At 61.4% G+C, this 22,539-nt stretch overlaps 1 protein-coding gene across 1 annotated transcript; it reads right to left on the reverse strand.

The window, feature by feature from the left end:
* SYT2 (synaptotagmin 2) lies at positions 1-21,034 on the reverse strand (the record flags this gene model as incomplete). Its single annotated transcript, XM_082068916.1, has 9 exons — positions 20,950-21,034; positions 5,190-5,372; positions 4,871-5,040; positions 3,414-3,530; positions 3,038-3,205; positions 2,709-2,876; positions 1,749-1,866; positions 868-1,001; positions 1-207 (listed from the first exon to the last, which is right to left on the reverse strand). Exons 2-9 carry the CDS (start codon positions 5,353-5,355, stop codon positions 1-3), a joined length of 1,248 nt encoding a protein of 415 aa, XP_081925042.1. The 5' UTR covers positions 5,356-5,372; positions 20,950-21,034.
* Positions 21,035-22,539: the final 1,505 nt, after the last annotated feature.

Here is a 22,539-nt window from a genome sequence, read left to right on the forward strand (position 1 = left end):
CTATTTGTTTTTGCCGAGAGCTGCATCTACTTCTTCCTCTGGCTTCAGCGAGTGCCACTGGGCGATGGGCCGCCGGGGGTTGGCCAGCATGTCGGACCAGTGCCGCAGCTCCGTGCCCGTGGAGTTGAAGCCCGTGAAGATCTTGCCGATGGCTTCATTCTTCCCCAGCTTGTCGTAGTCCAGCACCGTGATGACCACCTGCACTTTCTAAAGGAGGAAACCTTCTTTAGACGGGCAGGAAGGCGCAGCGCCCATGGCCGCTGACGGCCTCCACGCTGTCCCCACCGTGGGGTGGCTCGGCAGGTTGCGCCAGGGATCCCCCATTGCTGAGCCCCACCATGGCCCGTTTCGGGACAGGGTCCCCGCAGTGTCCATGGCTTCCTCCAGCTCCCTCCACAAGGAGCACAGGGCTGCAGAGCCCTGGTGGGATCCCAGCTCATCCTGACGTGGCCACCAGGGAAAGATCTGGTGGGATGAGCTGCGGGCTACAGGGCTTGATGGGGCTGGGCTGGGGCAAGGGACATGTGCTGGGGCTAAGAGGGAGGAGTAGAAAGTATCTACCAATGGTCCAAAATACCCCTGGGACCACAGGGGGGTCCCTGCTACGCCAGCGGTGAGCGCTACAGGACCAGGAGCAATGCCCTGTTCCAGCTGTGATCTGGGTTGGGGTCGCATCTCCCACCTCTGTCCCTGCACCAGCTGCCCTGAGCACCAGCCCAGGCCCAGGCTGGGATGGGACGTACCTCATGGGTGACCAGAGCAGGAGCTGGGCAGGAGCTGCTCAGGCTGGGACATGGGCCCAGGCAGCTGCGGGACGTGTCCCATCACCCCACCCTGTCTGCGTCCCAGTGAAGTCATCAGACAAACCTGTATCTGCTCGAAGGGGATCTCGAAGCTGAAGGACTCATTGAAATAGGGGTTCAGGGTCTTCTTCTTGACTGTGGTCTTCTTCTTCTTCAACCTCTTGCCATTCTGCAGCAGGTGGATCTTCACGTAGGGATCTGGGGGGCAGGATGGTGCGTCAGCCCACGGGCTGTCACTGGCCTGGCCCCAGGAGAAGGCTCAACCCAGGCCAATGTGCACCATGGGCTAACGAGACCTTCATGAGCAAAGGTGCTCCGAGGTTTGTGGATGGAGACTGAAGGCAAAATATTTGGCCTGGAGAGGATTTGTAGGAGCAACTGGCCAAGGTATGGAGCTTTTCTGCATCCTGTGGATCCCCAGGCAGGAGGGCTGGGGACAGAGCAGTGACACCGGTGGGTGCTGGCCTGTCACCCCATTTCTGGAGCAGGACACTCCAGCAATAAAGATGAACCCTTCCAGCCTTGCAGGTAGTGCTCTTCTCCTGGTTAAGAAATGTCTGGAAAGAGCTGGGGACCCTTGGGCAGCGAGCTCAGCCCTGGGCTGGAGCTGGGGACACCCTTCTGGCACAAAACACACTGTCAGCTGAGGTCCCGGGCTCCATGTCGAGGACAGCAGGACCAGGAGCATTTTCACCACCCACGTCCTGCAGTGTCCTGGTCGTGGACACAATGGTGGACCCAGTTCAATATGTCCTACCTATGGGTCTGGGGGCTCATCCCATTCCCATCTCCCCTCTCCCCCCAGCCAGACCTTGAGCTGCCTCTGGCACGGGAGGTCCCAGCACTGGAACAGGTTTCCCCGAGTCCCGCCAGAGTGATGGCCTCAGTGTCCTTCCCAACACAGGATGCTCAGTGCCCCCCAGCGGGGCGGGGGAGGACACCCACCTGAGAGACCCCCGACATCCATCTTCTTCAGGTTCTTGGCCTCCAGGATGCAGACAGTGAGTTTCCCGGCTGTGGGCACGTACCGGAGGGAGATGCAGATGTCTCCCAGCTTCTCTGGCTGCCAAGGGGAGCAGGGAACAGATATCAGAGCCCTGTCACTGCCTCGTACCGCAGTGACCCCCAAACCCTGCTCAGCCTTTGATGCAGGTGTGAGCTGGCACCCCATGCACTGGCACAAGGGTCTGATCATTCAGGTGTGGGGCAGGCCAGGCCCAGCACAGCACCCAAGACATTTACATTCTTCATTTTTGTTGCAGAAAGGCTTTTGCATGGGGGAAAACAGGGGCAAATCCTGCCCAGCACTCACGGCCAGGATATGGCACTGAGCTGGGACCCCACAGCAGTCACCACCCTGAGCACTGTGGGGTGGCCCAGGAAGCAGAACTTGCCCCATGGCCACCCCACATCTCAACCCCAGAATCCCAGAACCCCAGGCTGGTGGGGTTGCAGGAGCTCTGTAGATCCCCAGCCCAGCCCTGCTCACGCAGGGTCACAGAGCAGATCACACAGGTGGGTCCAGGGGGTTTGAATGTCTCAGAGAAGGAGACTCCACACCCGCTCTGGGCAGCCTGGGCCAGGCTCTGGCACCTCCCAGCAAACAAGTTTCTCCTCATGTTCACATGGAGCCTCCTGTGTTTCAGTCTGTGCCCGTTGCCCCTCACCCTGGCGTTGGGCACCACTGAACAGAGTCTGGTCCATCCTCTGACACCCACCCTGAGATATTGATCCCATTGAGCAGATCCCTCTCAGCTTCTCTTCTCCAGCTCAACAGCCGCAGCTCTCTCAGCCTTTCCTCATCAGAAAGATGCTCCAGACCCCTCAGCATCTTTGTGCCCCTATGCAACCCCCCTTGCCAAGGATTCCAGCCGGCCAAGGGCCTCATGCTGTTCCCGCTCCCACCTCCTCCTTCTCGCCACTTTGCAGGTCCCGCCACTCCTCAATGGGCTGGCCCAGGTCCACTGTGTTCATGGGCACCTTCACCTCGCCGATGATGTCGTGCTTGGAGAAGCGGTCAAAGTCATAGATGGCCATCACCAGCGTCTTCCCGCCCAGTTCCTGGTAGGGGACCTACACAAAGAAGCCACCGGGCTGGCAACAGGCTCGGAGAAGCACAAGCCAGGACCAACCGGTCCCAGCAGCGAGGGGCAAAGTACGGGACCGAGACACAGCCAGGGGGGAAGACAGGAGTGGGAGACAAGGTCCCATGTTGTGGGTGGAAAGCGGCTCACCTTGAAGGTGAAGGTCTCATTGAAGGCAGGGTTCAATGTCTTCTTCTGCACTTTGGTCTCATACTTTTTCTTCTTATCAGGGAGCAGGAACACCTTGACGTACGGGTCTGAGGTGCCACCCATGTCCAAAGCCGGCAGCTCTGCGGCTTGGAGGATCCCCACCGTCAGCTGGAGGGGTGAGAGGCTCTTCAGCTACACGCTGCAGATTCCAAGGGCTCATCTCCAGCCCAGCATGGGACAGGACTCCCCATGTCACAGCACCCGCTCCCTGCTCCCTCCCGTGTCAGCCGGGTCCAACAGGGAGGTTTCTCCTCTCAAACACCCTCCCTGTGCAAACCCCACTCCCCATCTCCTCAGCCGAACCCCAATTCATCACCTGGTTCGCCTGGAAATCATAGTCCAGCGAGAACTGCAGCTTGCCCAGGTTCTCCGGCTCCTTCTCCTCCTCCTCTCCTTCCCCCTCTGTCAGACCCGTCTCAGCATCATCATCGTCCTGTTGATCCTGCAACGGCAGCTGCAGGGTCAGCCCGGCGTCCCCATCCCCACACCCCGGGGGACCTCCAGCACCCCAGCCTTAGTGGCAACTCAACCCCTGGGTCCTCCCCACGATGGGGATGGACACCCCCATGCTGGGGACAAGGAGCAGCCCGGGTGGGGCTCTGGCTCTGCCCACACCCGCCACGGCCGGGGAGTCCTGGGCTGTGGGTGCTGGTCCAGCGGATGGTGGGAGGGGCAGGGGCTGCCTTGGGGCGCTGGGACACGGGGTCAGGTCCAGCGAGGGGAGATGAGTGGGTGTATAGGGGGGCTGCACACAAGGAACCCCCTCCAAAAGGTGCAGGGACAAGCCCTGCCTGGGGGAGCCCCGCAGCTGGTGCCAAGGGCTGAGCAGGGCCGTGCCATCGACTTCATAACAGACACAACCCCTCCACGGCTAAGGCAAAGCCACCTCTCTCCAAGCCATGGCCCAGAGGGTGGGAGCCCCAGCTCCTTATCACCCCTCTGACATGTCCCCTGTCCCACCCCGGATGCAGCTGATGGAGCAGGAGGCTGGTGGTGGCACCTACCGTGGAGGGTGTCCCGGGACCGAGAGGGAACACGCAGCCGGGGCCACCAGGAGGGACAACAGCGAGAGCAGCGGGAGGGAAGAACCACGTTACAGAGAGCATCAACGAGGGACCCCGGGGCGGTGGGGAACCACAGCCCTGCTGAGCCCCTGGGGACACAGCCCTCACCCCCCATGGGGGATCCCCCCCTATCTCCCACCACCGTGGGGACACGGGCAGGTCTGATGGAGCATCTCCCCTCAGCCTTGTCCACGTACCTATGGTGCCCATGGGGCCCTGAGGAGCAGGAACAGAGTCCAAAGCCTCCCACCCCCTCCAGAGGGCTCAAAGGCTCCTTCGTCCCCAGGCTGGGGACACAGCCCCAGCTCCGCTCCATGCACCAGCATCAGCACCAGTTTTTCAGGGACCCCAAACCAGCCTGGTGGTCCCATCTCCTGGCTAAAGGCACAACTCAGTGAAATGAGGGCAACTCGGGGGAAAGTGGGCAGATGTAAGGGATTAAATTAACATTTGCTAGTTCAGGTGAGGCATTGGCAGGTCCAGGCCAGCTTGAGCCTGGTTCCATCTGGGCCACCAGGCACAGGAGGAGGATGGTGCTGCTGCCTCAGTTTTGTCCCATGTCTGCACCAACCCATCCCAGGAGCCTGGTGCCTCCATCCCTCTCTGCTGCTGGAGCTACAAGTGCCCTGACATGGTTCGTAACTCCACCAGAGGGATTGTCCTACAACACCAAGCATAGACAAGGCCAAGCAGTCCAGAAGGACGTCACCTGGTTGCCCGACTTCATGTCCTTCATGTTCATGGCGTTCTTCATGCCTTTGCCTTTCTCCTTCTTGTTCTTCTTCTTCTTGCAGCAGCACTTCTTGCAGATGCAGAAGCAGCAGGTGAGGATGAGGAGCCCGGCTACCACCGCGATGGCGATGAGGGCCCAGGGCGGCACTGCAGGCAAAGACCAGTGTCACCGTCAGCCCCATGGCTCCCTCCCAGCCCCAGCCACCCCAATGCCTTGTCCCACACGCTGCACTGGGACCAGAGCAGTGGTGAGATCGTGATGGGGGTGATACCTGGAAAAGGAGGCAGCTACTCACGGGGGATCTTGTTGAGTTCATTCATGAACTTGTCCCTCAGCTTGGTGAACATGTCCTCCTTGCTCTCGCCCGGTCCCCCAGCCTCAGTGGAGTTCTCCATTGTGGCCATGGGCATCGTGGTGGCTGTGGCCTCTGGGGCCATCATAGATGCTTGCTTGAACGTCATGGTGGGTCAGGGGCTCCCTGAAACACAACATGGTCAACACTGAGTGGTCACCCTAGTCCCTGCTGCCCCCACCCCTCCCTGTGCCCAGGCTGTGTCCCTGAGCACCGAGGACAACATCTGCATGACCGCAGGGCTACAACATCTGCATGGACCGCAGGGCTACAACATCTGCATGGACTGCAGGGCTACAACATCTGCATGACCGCAGGGCTACAACGTCTGCATGGACCACAGGGCTACAACATCTGCAGGGACTGCAGGACATGGTCATTCATGGGATGCAACCACCAAGGTCCTGGAACTCCGGAGCATCCCTTCTCCCCAGCCTGCACCTCTGAGACCAGCAACCACCACGACCACCAGCTCCTCCTGTGGATTTATCCATCATGGATGTCTGTGGAGGTCAACCTGCTTGGACCTGCTCTGCGTGGAGCCCCTCAAACATGCTGAGCATCTAAGAAGCTTTCCACACTCCACCAGCTCCTTCTCCTGCCCTTGGGCCTCGGACACGGCCACCTTCACGCCCCACAGAGCGGCTGCAGCTGCTGCAAGTGCCAGAATCAGCGTCACATGGCCACAATTCGACATCCAAATCCCTGTCACTCGGCAGCAGACAGTGCCTGGGGGCTGGAGCAAGATGCTGGAGGTGGGCCCAGCCACCACATCCTGCTCTGGGGGAACCAGGAACTGCCGGATTTCAGCCCTCTCCCCATGGAGGGTGCACTGGGTGGCACTGGGTGGCACTGGGTGGCACTGGGCAACACTGGGCAGCACTGGGTGGCACTGGGCAGCACTGGGCGGCACTGGGTGGCACTGGGTGGCATTGGAGGCGCTGGGCAGCACTGGGTGGCACTGGGTGGCACTGGAGGCACTGGGCAGCACTGAGCGGCACTGGGAGCTGCAGGCAGCTTTCCAATCCAGCCCACTGGGAAGAAGATGCTGATGTGGAGCCCCTTTTTATGTGTTGACAGGGATGAAGACAGGGACAGGATGCTGTCCCCTGCTTGCCATGAGGCCAGCAGCTCCCCACAGCCTCACGGTCTCACGGCTTCTTTTCATCCCATAACCCCCCCTTGGATGGGGTTTTTACACCCCCAGGGGAGCCGCAGCATTTCCAACTGGAACTTTTACTGCAAGAAGACCAACATGAGCGTTTTTTTTTCACCCATCACAACCCCTGCAAAGTGGGGTTTGCTGGGAGGAACACACAGGCTGCAGCAGATGCTGCCGGGGCAGCGTGGCCGCGAGCCAGCGCGCTGCAGGGGCGGCAGCGGTTCTGCAGCGCCGGCTCCCTGACCTGACCTGTATTTCTGTGCAAACGCTGAGCTCTGCCAAAGCAGGGCCGGGGCCAAGCTCTGCAGACGGCTTTGGGAAGAAGAAAAAGGCCGGGCAGGGCTGAGCCCCCAGGGTGGGCGATGCTGCACCGAGCCCCCAGACCCTGCAATGGCACCTGGAGCTGCGGGACAGCAGCTTCGCAGGGACCCCAGGTGCAGGGAGATGCCCCTCCCCTGCCCCCCAGGTTGGGGTGGGTTCAGTCCTGGCTCTGCCCTCACCCACAGATACATGGTGGGGGGGTCCGGGCCACTGACACCCTGCGAGCACCCATGGGTGCACTGAAAGGACGAGGGTTGCAAAGCAAGGGTGCCAGTGGGTGTGCAGCACCACCAGGCTGGGGGGGAAACCACAGGGTGGCACCTGCTCTGCACCCAAAAGTGTGGTACAGGGTGGCAGCACCCAGCATGGGGCACCTGGCCGAGCTGCCCCCCCACCAGCACACTCACCCCCGGCACCCAGCGCTGCCCTGGGGGCTCCCAGGGCTCCCCAGGCTGCAGCCCCACTGCAGCGCTCTGCAGCGCGACACAGCGCAGCTGCCACTGCGATGCTGCGATTGCAATGCTGCTCACATCCCGCTGCACACACCGACACCAACACCGCCCGGCCCAGCGCAGTCGCGGTCCCTGGGGATGGGACAGCGTGGTGGGGACACAGCAAGGGGCGCTGTGCACCTGCAGCGTGTGTGTGCACGTGTGCAAGTGCTTGTGCGCGGGGAGGAATGCAAATGTTGGGGCAGTACGCATGCATCTGTGCACGTGTGAGTGTATAGGTACGGGATCTGCGTGTGTGCATGTCTGTGCACATGTGCAAATGCAAGTGCAAGCACACCTGTGCACACATGAATGTGCAGCCATGTCTGTGCGCACATGCAAATGCTTGTGCGTGGGATATGCACGCTTGTTTGAGGATATGCACACTTATACAAGTGCTTGTGCAGATGTGTGTGGGAGTGCGTGTGCACACACGTGTGTGGGTGGAAGCATTTGTGGATGTGCTAATGGGTGTGCACGTGTGAGCACGTCTGCTCAGGGCTGTGTCAGGGTGCAAGTGCCTGTGCACACGTGTGGCTCTTCAAGCACTCGTGCAAACGGGTGTGCATGTACCCACGCGGGTGTGCACACCCATGCCCGCAGCCTGTGGAACAGCCCGCACAGAGATATGTTTGTACACACACACACACTGTGCCAGCGTGCGTGTGCATGCACAGCTGCTCATGAGTTACATTTGCACACACGCCGTGAGTGTGCACTCTGCTGGAAGGGGCTGGTGTAGAACGCACGGGCCAGCTGCACATTTAGCACGCACCCCCTGCGGGCTGAGGGCACCGAGACAGCCTGTCCCCCACCAAGTGCTGCCACGAGCGGCTGCTGATTGATTTCTGGAAAGAATTTATAATGCAATAAGGAAAAACCCTTCCGGACAGCGTGGGAGCCCCGGGTGTCGGGGGAGGCACAAAAGGACAAGCTACGGAGGGGACAGGCTGCGGTGGCTATTTTTGAACAGGGCAAGCTAATTAGCATCATTAATTGCTCCATTACCTACCCCAGCAGCCTGTGTGCTCACCAGGTGCTGGCAGATCTGAAGACTAGTGGGGAAACTGAGGCACGGGAGGGGCTGGATGAGGGCAGAGGCTCATGGGGACCCAGTTGCTGGGGGGAGCCCCATGGGATGCTGCAGCTCCCGCCATGGGGATGGGGGTTGGGGCCCAATCCTGCCACCCACACAAGGGGCCAGAGCTGGGCAGGGTGGGACAGGTGTGGGTGCCGTGGGGCAGGGCCCCGGGGGCAGGCTGGGGGCAGCCAGGGTGCAGTGTGTGGGGCAGGAGGACAGGCAGTGGGGCAGCGTGTCCTGGGCCACAGCGCCTCACCCGCCAATCCCCACTCTGCCACCGCCTCGGCTGGTGTCCTTGGTCACATCCCCTGTCCCTCACCACACACGGTGCAGATACAACGGGGGAAGCCCAACCCCTCGGCTGCGGGTGTGAAGCCGTTCCAGCCCCATGAGCAGATTCCCAGGCTGATGGGCCTGTCCCAGCACCCTGTACCCCCCCAGCACCCTGTGCCCCCCAGCACCCTGACCCCACCACCCGGTGCAGCCGGGAAGGCACCGGGGCGGCCGAGCGGCGCCGGCCCAGCCAGCAGCACTGCAATGCAGTCCTGCTCTGGCTCTGCTGCCTTGTGGTTTGGTTTTATTCTTCTTTTGCATATTTTTCCCCTCTCCGCAAGTTGCAGCAGCCGCTGGCCAGACCAGGGTGGCTGTCGGAGCCGTCCCGGCTGTCGGCGGGAAGGGAGCTCAGCCCCCCCACTATCAATGCTGCCCCCCAAGCCCCGCTCAGCCGCCCTCGCTGAGGCCAATCGCTGCGATTTCTCCAGCGCTTGAAGTTTCTTCTTTATTCCTTCTGCAAAACCGCAGAGGTTTGGAGCTGCCCCCGCCACCCCCCGCCCGCCGTCCTTCCGCCAAGACCCCAGCGTCTCAAGGACATAAATAAATAAAGACAGTTATAAATAACTGTTTGTATCAGTCCTTGGCCCAAGAACAAGCGTGGGTTAAGGCATCATTAATAAATACGGCTGGGAAGGGGAGTGTGCTGGCTGGGAAGGGGGTCTCACACCCGCGGACCCCCAGCTCCAGGGGGAGGGCAGGACCCACTCCCCACCCTCCAGAACACACAGGGGCTCATCCAGGGAGCAGGACCCCCGTGCTGGTGTGGGGGGACCCAACACTGTGTCAGCTGGGCACCCAGATCACACTGTCCCTGCAGCACGTTGTCCCTGCAGCCCCCCGCGTGCTGCCCCCAGACCCCTGTGCACCATCCTGCACCAACTCGCTCCGGACCCCCAGCACCCCACGGTGCATTTCCCACCAGCTGCAAACATCTGCCCTAGAAGAAGCCGTCAGGGGCCAACCCAGCACAGCCCCCCAGGGGCTGTATCCAGCAAAACCCCCTCCACCCCCCATCACCACTGAAATCCCACCCTGTTCCCCCCCAGCTATTAAAGCCCTTATAAGCTGCACTGAGCCCAAAACGAGCCCCATCAGGGCTTTGACCCCTTGCTGGTGTAAACCCCTCTGGCCCCATCACCCTGCTGATTTACAACAAGAGGGGCTGGCTCCAGCCCAACCATGTTCCAAAGGGACGAGCCCCATTTCCCCATTTACACGGAGCCGGTGTAATTAAAAGCCAGGCTGAGCTTCGTTTGCCGGCAGCACCCCAAGGTCTGTCGGGAAATCTCACGCTGGGGCCAGTGATCCCAGGTCATCCCCATACTGGGAAAATCAGTTTTGACCCCAGAAAATTCGTTCTGCAAGCCCTCCATCCCTCCTCCTCCTGCAAAAGGTTCCATCCCAGAGACCTCTGGGCTGCTGCAAGCCAAAAATAGGGGGATTTGGGGTTTCCACAATGATGGTCTTTTTTGCTGAGCATCACTGGTACCCACTGCCCCAGGCAGGGGCTCCTTCACTTCCACATCCACCAATGGGACAGGATGGGAGATGGATGGGGACGGGGGTTTATAGAGGAGAAACCATCGGTTGGGGTGGAAGCTTTTGGGGACTATGCAGGGAGAAGCGGGGTGTGCATACAAGAAACCAGGGGGGGTCTTCACCCACTGGCAAATCATCCCTGCTGGGTTATGCAAACTGGCTGGAGAAAGTGGGGCAAACAGCAAAGTTTGTGCATAAAAAGAAATAAGAAAGCATCTGATCACCCAGTTTGCCCCCCGGGGTCCTCGGGACACCTCTCCTCCACCCCCCTGTTGTGCTCCTGCTGTCATCAGCTGAGATGTTGTGGAAGGACCAGACCCAGAAAGGGACCCAGGGGACATACGGCAGGACCGGGATGTCCCCGGCAGGTGGGGGATTTCGGGGCATCCAGCTGCTGGCACCTCCCGGTTCCTCTGTGGGGGATCCGGGCAGCCCAAAGCTCTCCCTGCTGGGGAGATGCCGCTGCGATGACGGATGGCAGAAAGCAGCAACAAATCCATATTAACGAGGCTGAGGCAGCAATTAGCACTGGCAGAGCTGCTGGGCTGTGGGAGGGATTACGGGGGGGTCGATCCCCGCTCTCTTGGCCCAGGGCAGTGGGTGCTGGAGACCCCAATGTGGGGGATGTTGTGAGTTAATGAAGGGCTGCTGTCACCCTGGGTCCTGGGCGATGAGTGATCTCTCCTTCATGGGATGGAAAACCCCAGGTTACAGCACCCATCAAACTGAAGGGCTGTCATTCCACTGAGATGGAGAGGTGAGGATCCCCCCACCCCTACACAAACATCAGCTTTGGGACCCCAAAACCTGCACCCCTCACCAGCATTTGGGCTTGGGTGACCAGTAATGAAAATCCCAAACTGGCCCCAAGTGGGGGCCCCATCCCGCCCCAGTGTCGGCAGGAAGCCTGGGCCCCATGGAGCTGGTTCCTGTGGTGATCTTGGGGACACGCAGGGACTGAGGGGGTAGATATTTAGGATCACAGAATGGTTTGGGTTGGAGGGACCTTCCCAGCTCCCCCAGTGCCCCCCCTGCCATGAGCAGGGACATCTGCACCAGCTCAGGTTGCTCAGAGCCCTGTCCAGCCTGGCCTGGGATGTCTCCAGGGATGGTTCATCCACCACCTCTCTGGCCAACCTGGGCCAGGCTCTCACCACCCTCAGGGACAACAATTTCTTCCTCACATCCGACCTGAATCTCCCTCCTTTAGTTTAAAACCATCACCCCTTGTCCTATCGCAATAGGCACAACTGTCCCCATCTTTCTTATGGGTCCCTTTTAAGTATGAAAAGGCCTCAATAAGGTCTCTCCGGAGCTTCTCTTTCCCAGCTGAACACCCCAGCTCTCTCAGCCTGTCTCAGTGCCAGCAGCTCTGTGGCATCCCAGGCTGTGGGGGGAGTCCCTCTCTGCTGGACCCGCCAGTGCAGTGGCTGCATGCCCCTCTGGCCTTTCGCACAAGCAAAGATCCCCCAACGATCCTGTCATTTTGGGAGCAGCATGTCCAGCGTCAGACATGGAGGGGACATGCCAGGCCAGAGTTTCAGCTCTCAGCAACAAGATAAGTAAGTCTACTTAAGGCAAAAACATGACTTGCTTTCTAATGGCCATTTAATTAACAGAGAATTTCTAGCAAGGGATGTGCGGAGGCACAGGGAGAGCGAGGGACCAGGGAGGAGGGAGAGGAGGGGCCGCTGGGAGCAGGGGATGCTGCTGGAGCCCGTGTGAAGGGGCTCTGCAATGACCCAGCCCGGCAAACCCCGAGCCCAACCCCTTCCCCAGCCCCAGCACGAATCTGCAGTAGAATCACAGAATCATGTTGGCTGGAAAACACCCTCAAGATCATTGAGTCCACCCGTTTCCCCACCCCTGTCCCTGCCCCATGTCCTGAGAACCTCATGTCCGTCTGTCCAACCCTCCAGGGATGGTGACTCCAGCACTGCCCTGGGCAGCCTGTTCCAATGCCCCACAGCCCTTTGGGGAAGAAATTGTTCCCCAGATCCAACCTCAACCTCCCCTGGCGCAACTTGAGGCCGTTTCCTCTGCTCCCGGTGCTTGTTCCTGGGGAGCAGAGCCCGACCCCCCTGGCTCCAAGCTCCTTTCAGGCAGTTCAGAGATCAGAAGGTCTCCCCTCAGCTCCTGTTCTCCAGCTGAACCCCCAGGTCCCTCAGCCGCTCCATCACACTTGTGCTCCAGCCCCTCACCAGCTCCGTTCCCTTCTCTCAACTCACTCCAGCACCTCAAGGGCTTTCCTGGCATGAGGGACCCAAAACCAGCTGCATTCCCAGTCCCGGATCAGACCCTCCAGCAGCACCCCAGGCTCAGGCATCTCCCGCAGCTCAGGGAGCACTTTTTCCCCTGGCAACCCCTCTCCGCCCACACCCCCCTCCTGAGTTACACTGCTGAGATTGATGGAGTTTCTGCTCTTCCAGCCCCACACTTTTCAGGGCAGGATATTTATATCAGGCTGGGAAATGAGACGCGGCAGCGGGACTGATGAGGGGTGTGATGGAGGGAGGATGATGCCCAGGTAGCAGCAAGTGGCATCACAAGACATGAGCTGCCAAGACATCACCCACGCAGAGAGATGCTTCCCTGCCCCTGCACCCGACTACGAGCAGGTGCCATCGGCCAGACCCCTGAGCTCTCCAGCCTCACCGGCTGCCAAGGGAAACTGAGGCACAACACGGGGCAGCAGCGCCCTCAGACAGAAACCCCACGAGCAGGGCTGAGCTGCTGGCGCAGGGATGACCCACATCGCTCCTCCCAGCTCAGTGCTGTGCCGGGCCCCCGTGGCTGCCTGGGCTGGTGACATGGCCACCAGCACCCATGGGCACCCACAGTGCCACTCACCACCCTGAAGCTGGGCTCCCATGGCATCCCCAGGGGACTGGAGCTGCCTGCACCCCCCTCCCTGCCAGGCACGCTCCACTCACCACCTCAGCACCAGCCACCACCCAGCTCGGCTAATTAAAAATAATGATGTGCTGGGGCTCGTCAGGCCGGTCACAGGCCCTCCCCTGGGAGACGAGTAATTCGGGGGGGGCACCACACTGGAGAATTACACGGTTCCTGTAAAAATGTGATGAGCTGCCCAGCCAGCAGCAAACACATCTCCTGTCCATCCCCACAACTGCTCTGCCGTGGGGTCACATCCAGGGTCCCCACCCTGGTGACACAGGAGACAGACACTGCAAGTCCAGGCAGAGCCAGGGGCCCCGTGATGAGCTCCTGCCCCACGTGTCAGGATCCCGGCTCCTCATCACAGAGCCCCTGCACTAGAGGAAGGGGACCCAGCCCTGGGCTCACAAGGGAGAGCTTGTAAGGCTGGCACTTGCCTTTGATAGAGGACCTGCGTGCCTGTCACACTGGCTGCATTATTTACAGCAAAACCAAGAGTCATCTAACAGTTAAATGTGGTCTTAAAGACAGCCATCATTCATCATTTGGGTACCGGATTAATGGCTTCTGATGCTCCCAAGTCAGAACCACCAGTTCCCACCACCGGGAGGATGTGCTGAGCTCTGCCATGGTTCCCACAGGCTCAGCCGGACACCTAAAGGTCAATGCACCAACGGGACTGAGTGTGCAGCGAGCAGGGGAGGGGGCAACCCCATCCTGCCCCCCTGCTCAGCTCCCCAGCATCTCCAACCACAGCAGCATCCCCCAGCCCAGCACTACCTGGCACCCCCCAGGTAGCGGGGTCCCCCTCGGTGCTGGGGAGTGCCCCCCAAAGCATTGGGACCACCTGGAGCTGCTCACAGAGTCCTCCCTGGGGGCACCTCCCTGCAGGGGGACCAGCGCTGGCACCGGGATGCCGGGCCAGGCAGATCAGGTCGTCTGTGCCTTCGCCTCTGTGAAACCAGGACAGCGCCGAGGTGACGCAGGGGAAGGGGCGGGTGACAATGCAAAGCCCGAATCTGCTTCGGCGGTGAGAGGGGTCCTGCAGCCAGGATGCAGAGCCTGTCCTGGCACCCATGGGTGCTGCCTTCCCCGCACCCACCTTTCCCGACTGTCCCTTGCTGCAGCGTCACTGCTGCCCCAGCAAGCAGAGGATGGACACACGGAGCTGGAACTGGGGCTGGTGCCGGGGCTGGAGCAGGCGCTGCCGCAGCCGCCCCCCTGAGCCAGCTGGCGTTTCGGTGCCAAGGGGCCGGCGAGTTCCTTCCCTCCCTCCCCACTACGGCTCTCGGCTTTCCACTTTCCTCCAACGCTGCTGCGGTGCTGCAGAGACCCCGCCGCAGGCAGCCGCCTTGCTAATTAGCTGGGAAGCAAACGAGAGATCGCATCGAGGTAACTGCTTATACAGCCATAGAGCTTGGCAGCTGCAGAGGTCAAGGTCACCCACACCCCAGGCACACTGGGAGAGTCCACGGCCTGTCCAGCCCCCGGTGTGGTGGCTAAAGCACGGTCCCATGCAAGGAGACAGGGCGCTCACGTCCTTCCTACCCACAGGGAGACTGTGGGGGCCATGGGCACCACTCCTCATCAGCACCTCATCCAGGGGTTTCACCATGTGCCACCACAGCACTCATGGAAAAAGCACCTGGAGATGCTGGAGAGCATGGTACCCTGAGCTGTGGCAGCTCTGCAGAGGGGGATCAGGGGTTCTGGTCGATGGCAGGTTGAACATGAGCCACCAGTACCAGCCGGGCAGGGGGGATTGTCCCGCTCTGCTCTGCGCTGGGGCGGCCTCACCTGCAGCATTCACTGTGTGCAGGGCTGGGACACAGGAGAAAAGGAGATAAAGCTGCTGGAGAGTGTCCAGAGGAGGCTGCGAAGCTGGGGAAGGTTTGGAGGGGAAGCCGGATGAGCAGCGGCTGCAGTCCCTGGGTTTGTTCAGCTGGAGCAGAGCAGCCTGAGGGCAGAGCTCATGGGCTGCAGGTTCCTCAGCAGGAGCAGGAGGGGCAGGGTGAGCTCTGCTCTGTGACAGTGACAGAGCCCAGGGAACGGCAGGAGATGTGCCAGGGAGGGGCAGTGGGACATGAGGAAAAGGTTCTTCACCCAGAGGTGCTGGACACTGAACAGGCTCCCCAGGGAGGTGTCACGGCCCCAACCTGACAGTGTTCAAGAAGAGACTGGACAACGTCCTCAGACACACGGGGTGACCTGTGGGGTGTCCTGTGCAGGGACAGGAGCTGGACTCCATGATCCTGGTGGGTCCCTTCCAGCTCAGGACATTCTATAATTCGATGACACAGCTGTGCCTGAGGACACCAGAGCACCCTGTATGGCACTGGCCACCACAGCCAAGCATGGTTGAACCACCAGGCTCACCCAAGCACAGCCAGCCCACCCTCGGCACGCAGAGCTGCCAGTGGCCAAAAGAGCCTCCAAAAAAAGGGGACGGGTGCTGCAGCATGTGGCCCGATCCCCATCACCAACCATGACATGGTGGCCGTGCCTCACTCCACTGGCGAGATCAGCACAGCTAAATAGGGCAGCAGAAGGTGAGGCTGAGTTACCTGGCACTTGGAAGGCTCCGCACAGCCGTGAGCACCCGAACCCAGCCCAGGCTGGCACCGCTCTGCCCGCAACGCCGCCCGCGCTCCCCGTAACGGCCCCATGCGATAGCAACGGCTCCTGATCAATACGGGGGGAGAAAAAAGAAGCCAGACAAGCTCCTGGGGAAGAGCCAGAAGCTGCTCCAGGAGAGAGCTGAGACGAGGTGGATCGATCGAGACGGGGAGCGCACACCCTGAGCTGCTGCCGAGCCAAACGAACATGGGCTAAACGAGCAGACGTGAGCCACGAGGTGCCGTTTCCAGGGGTGCAGCTCCGTGTGCCCTCAGGCTGCAGCGCTTGGGGAGATCTCCAGAGCATCCAGCCAAGGCCAAGGTGGTGATGGGCCAGTGCTGGAAATAGGGAAAACTGGCTCCAGAGATGCCCAACCTTTGGCATCTCCCTCTCCCTGCCCACCCAGGGAGCGGCTGTCTCCAGGAGCGATGCTGGTGGCTGGTTGCCCAGCTCCAAGGTGCAGAGAGCCCCAGAGGCACCTGTGTCCCCAAGGCCACCCTCCTGGAGGCACTTCGGGTGAGAAAGAGGTACCACAATGGCAGCATCCATGGGGATGCAGCACTGCACCAGCCCAGGGCGATTTAATCATGACACGAAGCATCACCAAGGCCAGGACACCAGGATCTGACTCCCACGGATCAGTCTTGTGCAGCCGGAGAAAAGCCATGGTGGGAGCGGGGAGCCCAGCCCTGGCGATGGGCACAGCCCCGTGCGCTGCAGCAGGGTCCTCTGCTGCTCCGAGCTGCGTCCTTACACAGCTCCAGGTGTTTTGGGGGCATGACACCACATGCTTCGGGTCTGCGCAGAGGAGCTGCTCTGCCGGTGGATCCCAGTGAAGTCTATTCCCCCCCAGAACAGCCCAAAGATCCCCCCTGCCCATGCAGCTGCAAAGCAGCCTGGCCTCCAGCATCCAGCACCCTCTGCCAGACCAGTGTCAGCAGCCGCTGTCCCCTCTGAGGGTCCCCATGGCTACAGCCACCAGACCGGGGGGTCTCCGTCAGGTTCTCATGCAGCACAAAGCAGCAGCCAAGCCCGGCCTGGCCGCAGCGCAGCTCATTGCGGCACAGGCAGCGCTGTGCCCGGCTGCTGGCAGCGACCAGGGCTCCTGCGTGGGCAGCAGCGGGGACACACCAGCAGCTCCACCCCAGGCACCAACCCAGCTCTCCCAGGCTTCGGTCCCAGGAGAAAACCCAGTGACTCCGCTGGGAGCAGAGCGAGACAGCGCCAGAGCCCTGCAGGGTGTCTGTGTGCTGCTAAATCCCTGCGCAGCACTGAAATTTGGGGTTGTTTTCCCCCTTAAGCCCTCTGCTCAAGGCCGATGGGAGCAGCGGTGGTGCCTCGGGGATCCCTGGTCCCAGCAGCCCTCATCTCAGTCGCATCCCCAGGGCCACCCCATGTCCCACAGGAGGAGGTGGGAAGCGTCTCCCCTGGCACACTGTGACATTGCCGAACAATTTGGAGGCTGGTCCCAGCTCCAGGTGTTTTGGCAGAATCACTTTGGTGTGAGGCATCGCAGCGGGTTCACAGCAGCACGAGACGCCTCGGCCGATGGCAGCGCCGCTGCAGCATTGGCTGCAGATCAGCTCTGCCAACCCAAACCAGCCCGGTGCATCCACCCATCCCCGTGGCTCCAGCGCAGCCCCAGAGCAGCTCCCTGGGCCTCCAACAGCCGGATGATCCCCCCCGGGCATCTCCAGCTCAGCGGGCACTCAGACAGGCTCAGGACGTGCCCCAGCTCAGCACCACGTCTACCCCAGCACCCGCCTGCACCTTGTGCCACCAGCACCCGCTTTGCTCCTGGCTTCCCCATATCCCTGGGGATGCGCCAGCCCAGAGCCCACATTGCTGCGCCCTTCCAGGGCTGGGAAGAACCGGGGAGGAAAAAGCACCCCAGATTAATTAAAGTACACCAGCTCTCCCTAAGATGCCTGGGGTGAAGGATCCCCCTGCAGCACCAGGAGCCCCTTCCAGGCTGCTGGGGCTGGAGGTGCCCAAGTGCCAGTGTCAGCAGCGGTGGATTTGGTGCAGTTGGACAACTGTCCATGCCAGGAGAGTGGGGTGAGGGTCCAGATGGCGGCAATAGCCTGAGCCAGATGCAGTTCCCTACTCCCAAATCACCAGCAGAGCCCCGAAAAGGGACATGGAGCTATGTCAGCCCCCAACCCCACTGTCTGACCCACAGGGGCACCGCGATTCCTCCTCCGGGCATCAGATTAGATTAAACGTCACTCAACTTCCAGCACATCGGGACCAATGGAGCGGGTGGCCCACTGGCATGTGGCAGTCCCCAGGCTTGGGGGGGACACACTGGATCCCGCACCCCAGGGCTGGCAGGGACAGGCCAGCGCCAGCACGGGGACAGCACCATCCCCAGCTGTAGGATGACACCAGTACGGGACATCTCAGATTCCAGCCTCAGACTGCCTAATTTACGATTTAATTAATAAATGGGGGCTTATGCCGAGTCTATCCAATACTTTTGGATGCGTAATGTTATCAAAATCCCATTACTGATGAAGGAAGGCATGAAGAGCAAAATTAGCTTTGGCATCTGAAACACTTCAGTCAATGCGATAACACAATTATTAGGGCTAATAATCAAAGAGCACTTTGGGGAACAAAGGCTCCGGTGGGAGCCAAGCCGAGGGCAGACGCAGCCCGGCGTGGGGACGAGTCGGGTTTTCACCCAGGAGGGAAAGGCCGACCGCAGCCAAGGGCAAAAGCATTTTGCCAGACTGCACTTACCGGTGGCTCCGGATCTTGGCACAGGCAAAGCCCCGGCGGGCGCCGGGCTGAGCAGGAGCAGGGCCAGGCACAGCGCCCAGCTCTGCTGCCAGGGGAGGGAGGAAAAAACACAAGGTTTGAAAAGCAGTGTGCACTGGGTCCCGTCTATTTGCTTTGGGCATCGATCCTGCTGGAGGACATCACGGCTGCCAGCTCGCGGCTCTCCTGCGCAGCCCCGAGAAGGAGAAACTCGAGTCATAATTAGGAGCTGCAGTCATCCGGCTCCTGGAGCTGGGGCTTTGCCAAAACCACTGTGAGCCTCCCAGCCCTCGGGGGTGAGCAGGAGTCCCGGCGCGCTTCGGTGGCCTTTAGCTCAAGCCCAGTGACCATCCCTGGGGCTCAGGGAACAGGCGGCAGCTCCCTCGGGAGCAGCAAATGCTCTGGCTGCAGCATCCTGGTGACCCCACGGGCACGGTTTTGTGCGGGCAACTCGCTGGCAAAAAGGTAGCTGATTTGCAACCCCCCCTCCCCAACCAGATACATAAGGATATATCCATAGATATAAAGATACATATATATTCATATGTCCTCCCTCCTGCTGTGACGCCGTGCAGTGCGGGTGCTGCGCAGCAGAGGGGTGCAGAGCCCGGGCGATGCAGTGCAGCCGGTGCTGGCTCGCTGCTGCTGCTGTCACCGGGTGCTGAGGGACGTGTCCTTGCCCTGTAGAATCGGGACATGGGGGCTTCGGGCCGGCTCCTGCCAAACGGGACGCTGGTGCTCACCACAAGGGGCTGGGAAAGCCGGGTTCGGTACCGAGTGATCGGGCAAGGTCAGACCTATTTCTGCATTTCACCAGCTGCAAGAAGGGGACAGGGCATCGCTCTGAGGTGGCTTTGGAGTCTGGGGGGACAGTGGGGTGTTTTGCTGGATTCTGCTCTTCCCAAGCAGCACAGGTGACATCCCGCTGCCACTGCTGGCCCCAATGACCTTCGGCGCGTCACCTCCCCAGTGCCTTGCGCTCCCCCGGCACACAGACCACCACAAGCTCCGCTTCAGCCCACCAAGACCCTGAGGCCAAAAGCACCCAAGCACAGGAGAGGCGCAGAGCACTGGCTGCCCTGAGGGTGTCCTGGGGCTCCGGCAGCCCCCGGCAGCGCGGCCAAGGCGCTGCGCTAGCGAAGAATAATGCAGCAGGCAGGAGAGGACTCCTGCCGGTGGCTGCGCTTCCGTACAGCGTGCACGGGAGTGACATAGCTGCAGCAGCACCTCGGCGCACAATAAATGAGATCCTTCTCTCCAGGACTGAAGTTTTCGCTGCTGCAGAGGAGCGGGTGGGGAGTCCTTCAGCGCCCTGCAGCTGCCACGGCGCAGGGGGACTTTGCTGCTGGACACCCTGCAGTGGGTGACATCCTGCAGCGGGTGACATCCCGCAGCGGGTGACACCCCCAGCACCCCCTGCCCCAGCCACTCTCACCTGGAGGACAGGAGAGCACTGTGCCAAGGAGCGCCGGGTGCACAGGGACATGCAGGGGCACCAGCATAGTTGGGGACCACAAAGCAACTGTGATTCTGTGACACAGACGCGTGTGCTCCCCCCACACCCCATGCCACAGTCACCTTGCAATATTGCCTGTCCCCTGCGCAATTTGCAGAGCTCTTCCAGGATCCCTCCTGTCCTTTTCAAAAGTAGGCTGCAGGGGAGCAGCCGGGTGCTGGGCACGGCGCAGACGCAGCTGTGGGTGCAAAGGCTGCAGCACCCCAATGCCAACATCCCCGGCTCTGGGGTGCACCCCTCCTCCCTGCTGCACCCCGACGGCACGCAGCAAGCGCCAGAAGCGCAGGAGGATCCCGGAGCTTGCTGCAACCACGGCGGGGAAATTCAGTCCGGAGAAGGGACTGGCTGGAGCTGGCTCCCGGCCAGGCCGCTACGGAGAAGCTGCCGGTGCAGCGGGGCCTGTGGCCGCCCACGGCTGGAGCTGTGCCGCTTCCAGCACCGGGGCGCGTTCCCCGCACTGCATCGGGGACACCCCTGAGCCCCCCGGGGCCAAAACCCCAAGGGCACCCGCGGGCGGGCGCACGCACGGACGCGGGGCTGGAACATCCCTCGGCGCCCCGAAGGCACCTCGGCTCTGCACCCCGGGGGGCCCCGCATCCCCGGGGGGAGGTCCCACGTCCCCGGGGAAGACCCTGTCAGCTCCGCAGCCGCCTGCACCGGCATCCACCTCCATCCCAGCGGGCTGTCCCCTGATGCCTTCGGGGCGCAGTACCGCACGGGCAGCCCCGGGGCACCGCGGGGCGCTGAGAATTGTGCCCCTTGCGGACACCGCCCCGCTCCCGGCACCGGGACACGGCGGAGAGGTCGCTCCCGGCCGGGCCAGCCCGCGCCCCGCCGCGCCCTCCCCACCCGGGGACAGTCGCACCTCGGGCAGCGGCGCCGGGACGGGCTCGGGGGGCAGAGCGCGGAGAGCCCGTCCCGCAGAGCCCGCAGCGCTGCGGCACCGCGGAGAAACTTGTTGGGGAGCGCGGGCGGACACTCACCGGTGGAGCGGGGCGATGCGGGGCGGGCGGTGCGGCGGGACCCGCGCGGGCGCTGCGGCAGCACCGGCCCCTCCGGGTTCGCGTGCGGCGGCTCCGCGCAGCTCCGCCCACCGGCGGGAGGCCCCGCCCACGGCCCCGCCCACCGAGCTGGCCCCGCCCCGTCCTCCGCGGGGACTCCGCGGGGGTGTCCTCGCACCGGACGGGTCACACCGGGCACCCCCGTGGAGGTGACCGCGCACCCGCACCGCACACACCCCAGCACACCGACCAGACCGCGTCATCCCGCATCGGACACCTCGAAGTGGCCACCTCGCAGGGTCATAGAATCACAATCCCAGAATCCCAGAATGTCAGGGGTTGAAGGGACCTGGAAAGCTCATCCAGTGCAATCCCCCCCTGGAGCAGGAACACCCAGATGAGGTTACACAGGAAGGTGTCCAGGCGGGTTGGAATGTCTGCACAGAAGGAGACTCCACAACCCCCTGGGCAGCCTGGGCCAGGCTCTGCCACCCTCACCAGGAAGAAGTTCCTTCTCAAATTTAAATGGAACCTCCTGTGTTCCAGTTTGCACCCATTGCCCCTTGTCCTGTCACTGGTTGTCACCGAGAAGAGCCTGGCTCCATCCTCCTGACACTCCCCCTTTCCATCTTGATCCCCATGAATGAGTCCCCCCTCAGTGTCCTCTTGTCCAGCTCCAGAGCCCCAGCTCCCTCAGCCTTTCCTCACCCGGGAGATGCTCCACTCCCTTCAGCATCTTGGTGGCTGCGCTGGACTCTCTCCAGCAGTTTCCCATCCTGCTGGAACTGAGGGGCCACAACTGGACACAAGATTCCAGAGTCACCCCACAGCTGCCATCTCACACTTGTCATCCCCAGCAGTCATCTCACACTGGTCACTCCTCGCGATCACAACCTCATACCACTCACCTCACACCAGTGACCTCCCATGGGACACCTCCATCAGGGTGACCTCACACCAGTCACCTCACACTGGTCATCTCACACCAAGCACACTGGTTGGGGTGGCCTCACACCATTCACCAGCCTCCCTTTGTTGAAGTGACCTCGTGCTGGTCACCCCTTATAGGTCACCTCACACCAGTCACCTCACAACACCACATTGCACTGGTCACCCCTCATCGGTCACCTCAATCTGATCACGTCCCATTAGACACCTTGCATGGTCACCCCAATCTGATCACGTTCCATTAGACACCTTGCATGGTCACCCCACTGCTGTCATCTCACACCAGTCACCTGACACTGTGACCTCTTATTGGCCACCTCGCACTGGTCACCTCCCACCTGTCACCCCCCATCAGCCACCCCACACCCATTGGTCAAGCCACACCAGTCATCTCATGCTGGTGACCCGTCATCAGACACCTTGAACTGGTCACTCCACATCAGTCACCTCACACTGGTCCCCTCACACCCATGAGCTTGCACTGGTCACCCCTCACTGGTCACCTTACCCTTGTCACCTTGCACTGGTCACCTCAACACTGGTCACCCCCATCTTTAACATCACACTGGTCACCTCACATCCGTCACCTCTCATCAGTCACCTCACCCAGTGCTGGTCTGTTCA

This window comes from Streptopelia decaocto, assembly GCF_964273445.1.
Source record: "Streptopelia decaocto genome assembly, chromosome: 19".
Classification (NCBI taxonomy): Eukaryota; Metazoa; Chordata; class Aves; order Columbiformes; family Columbidae; genus Streptopelia; species Streptopelia decaocto.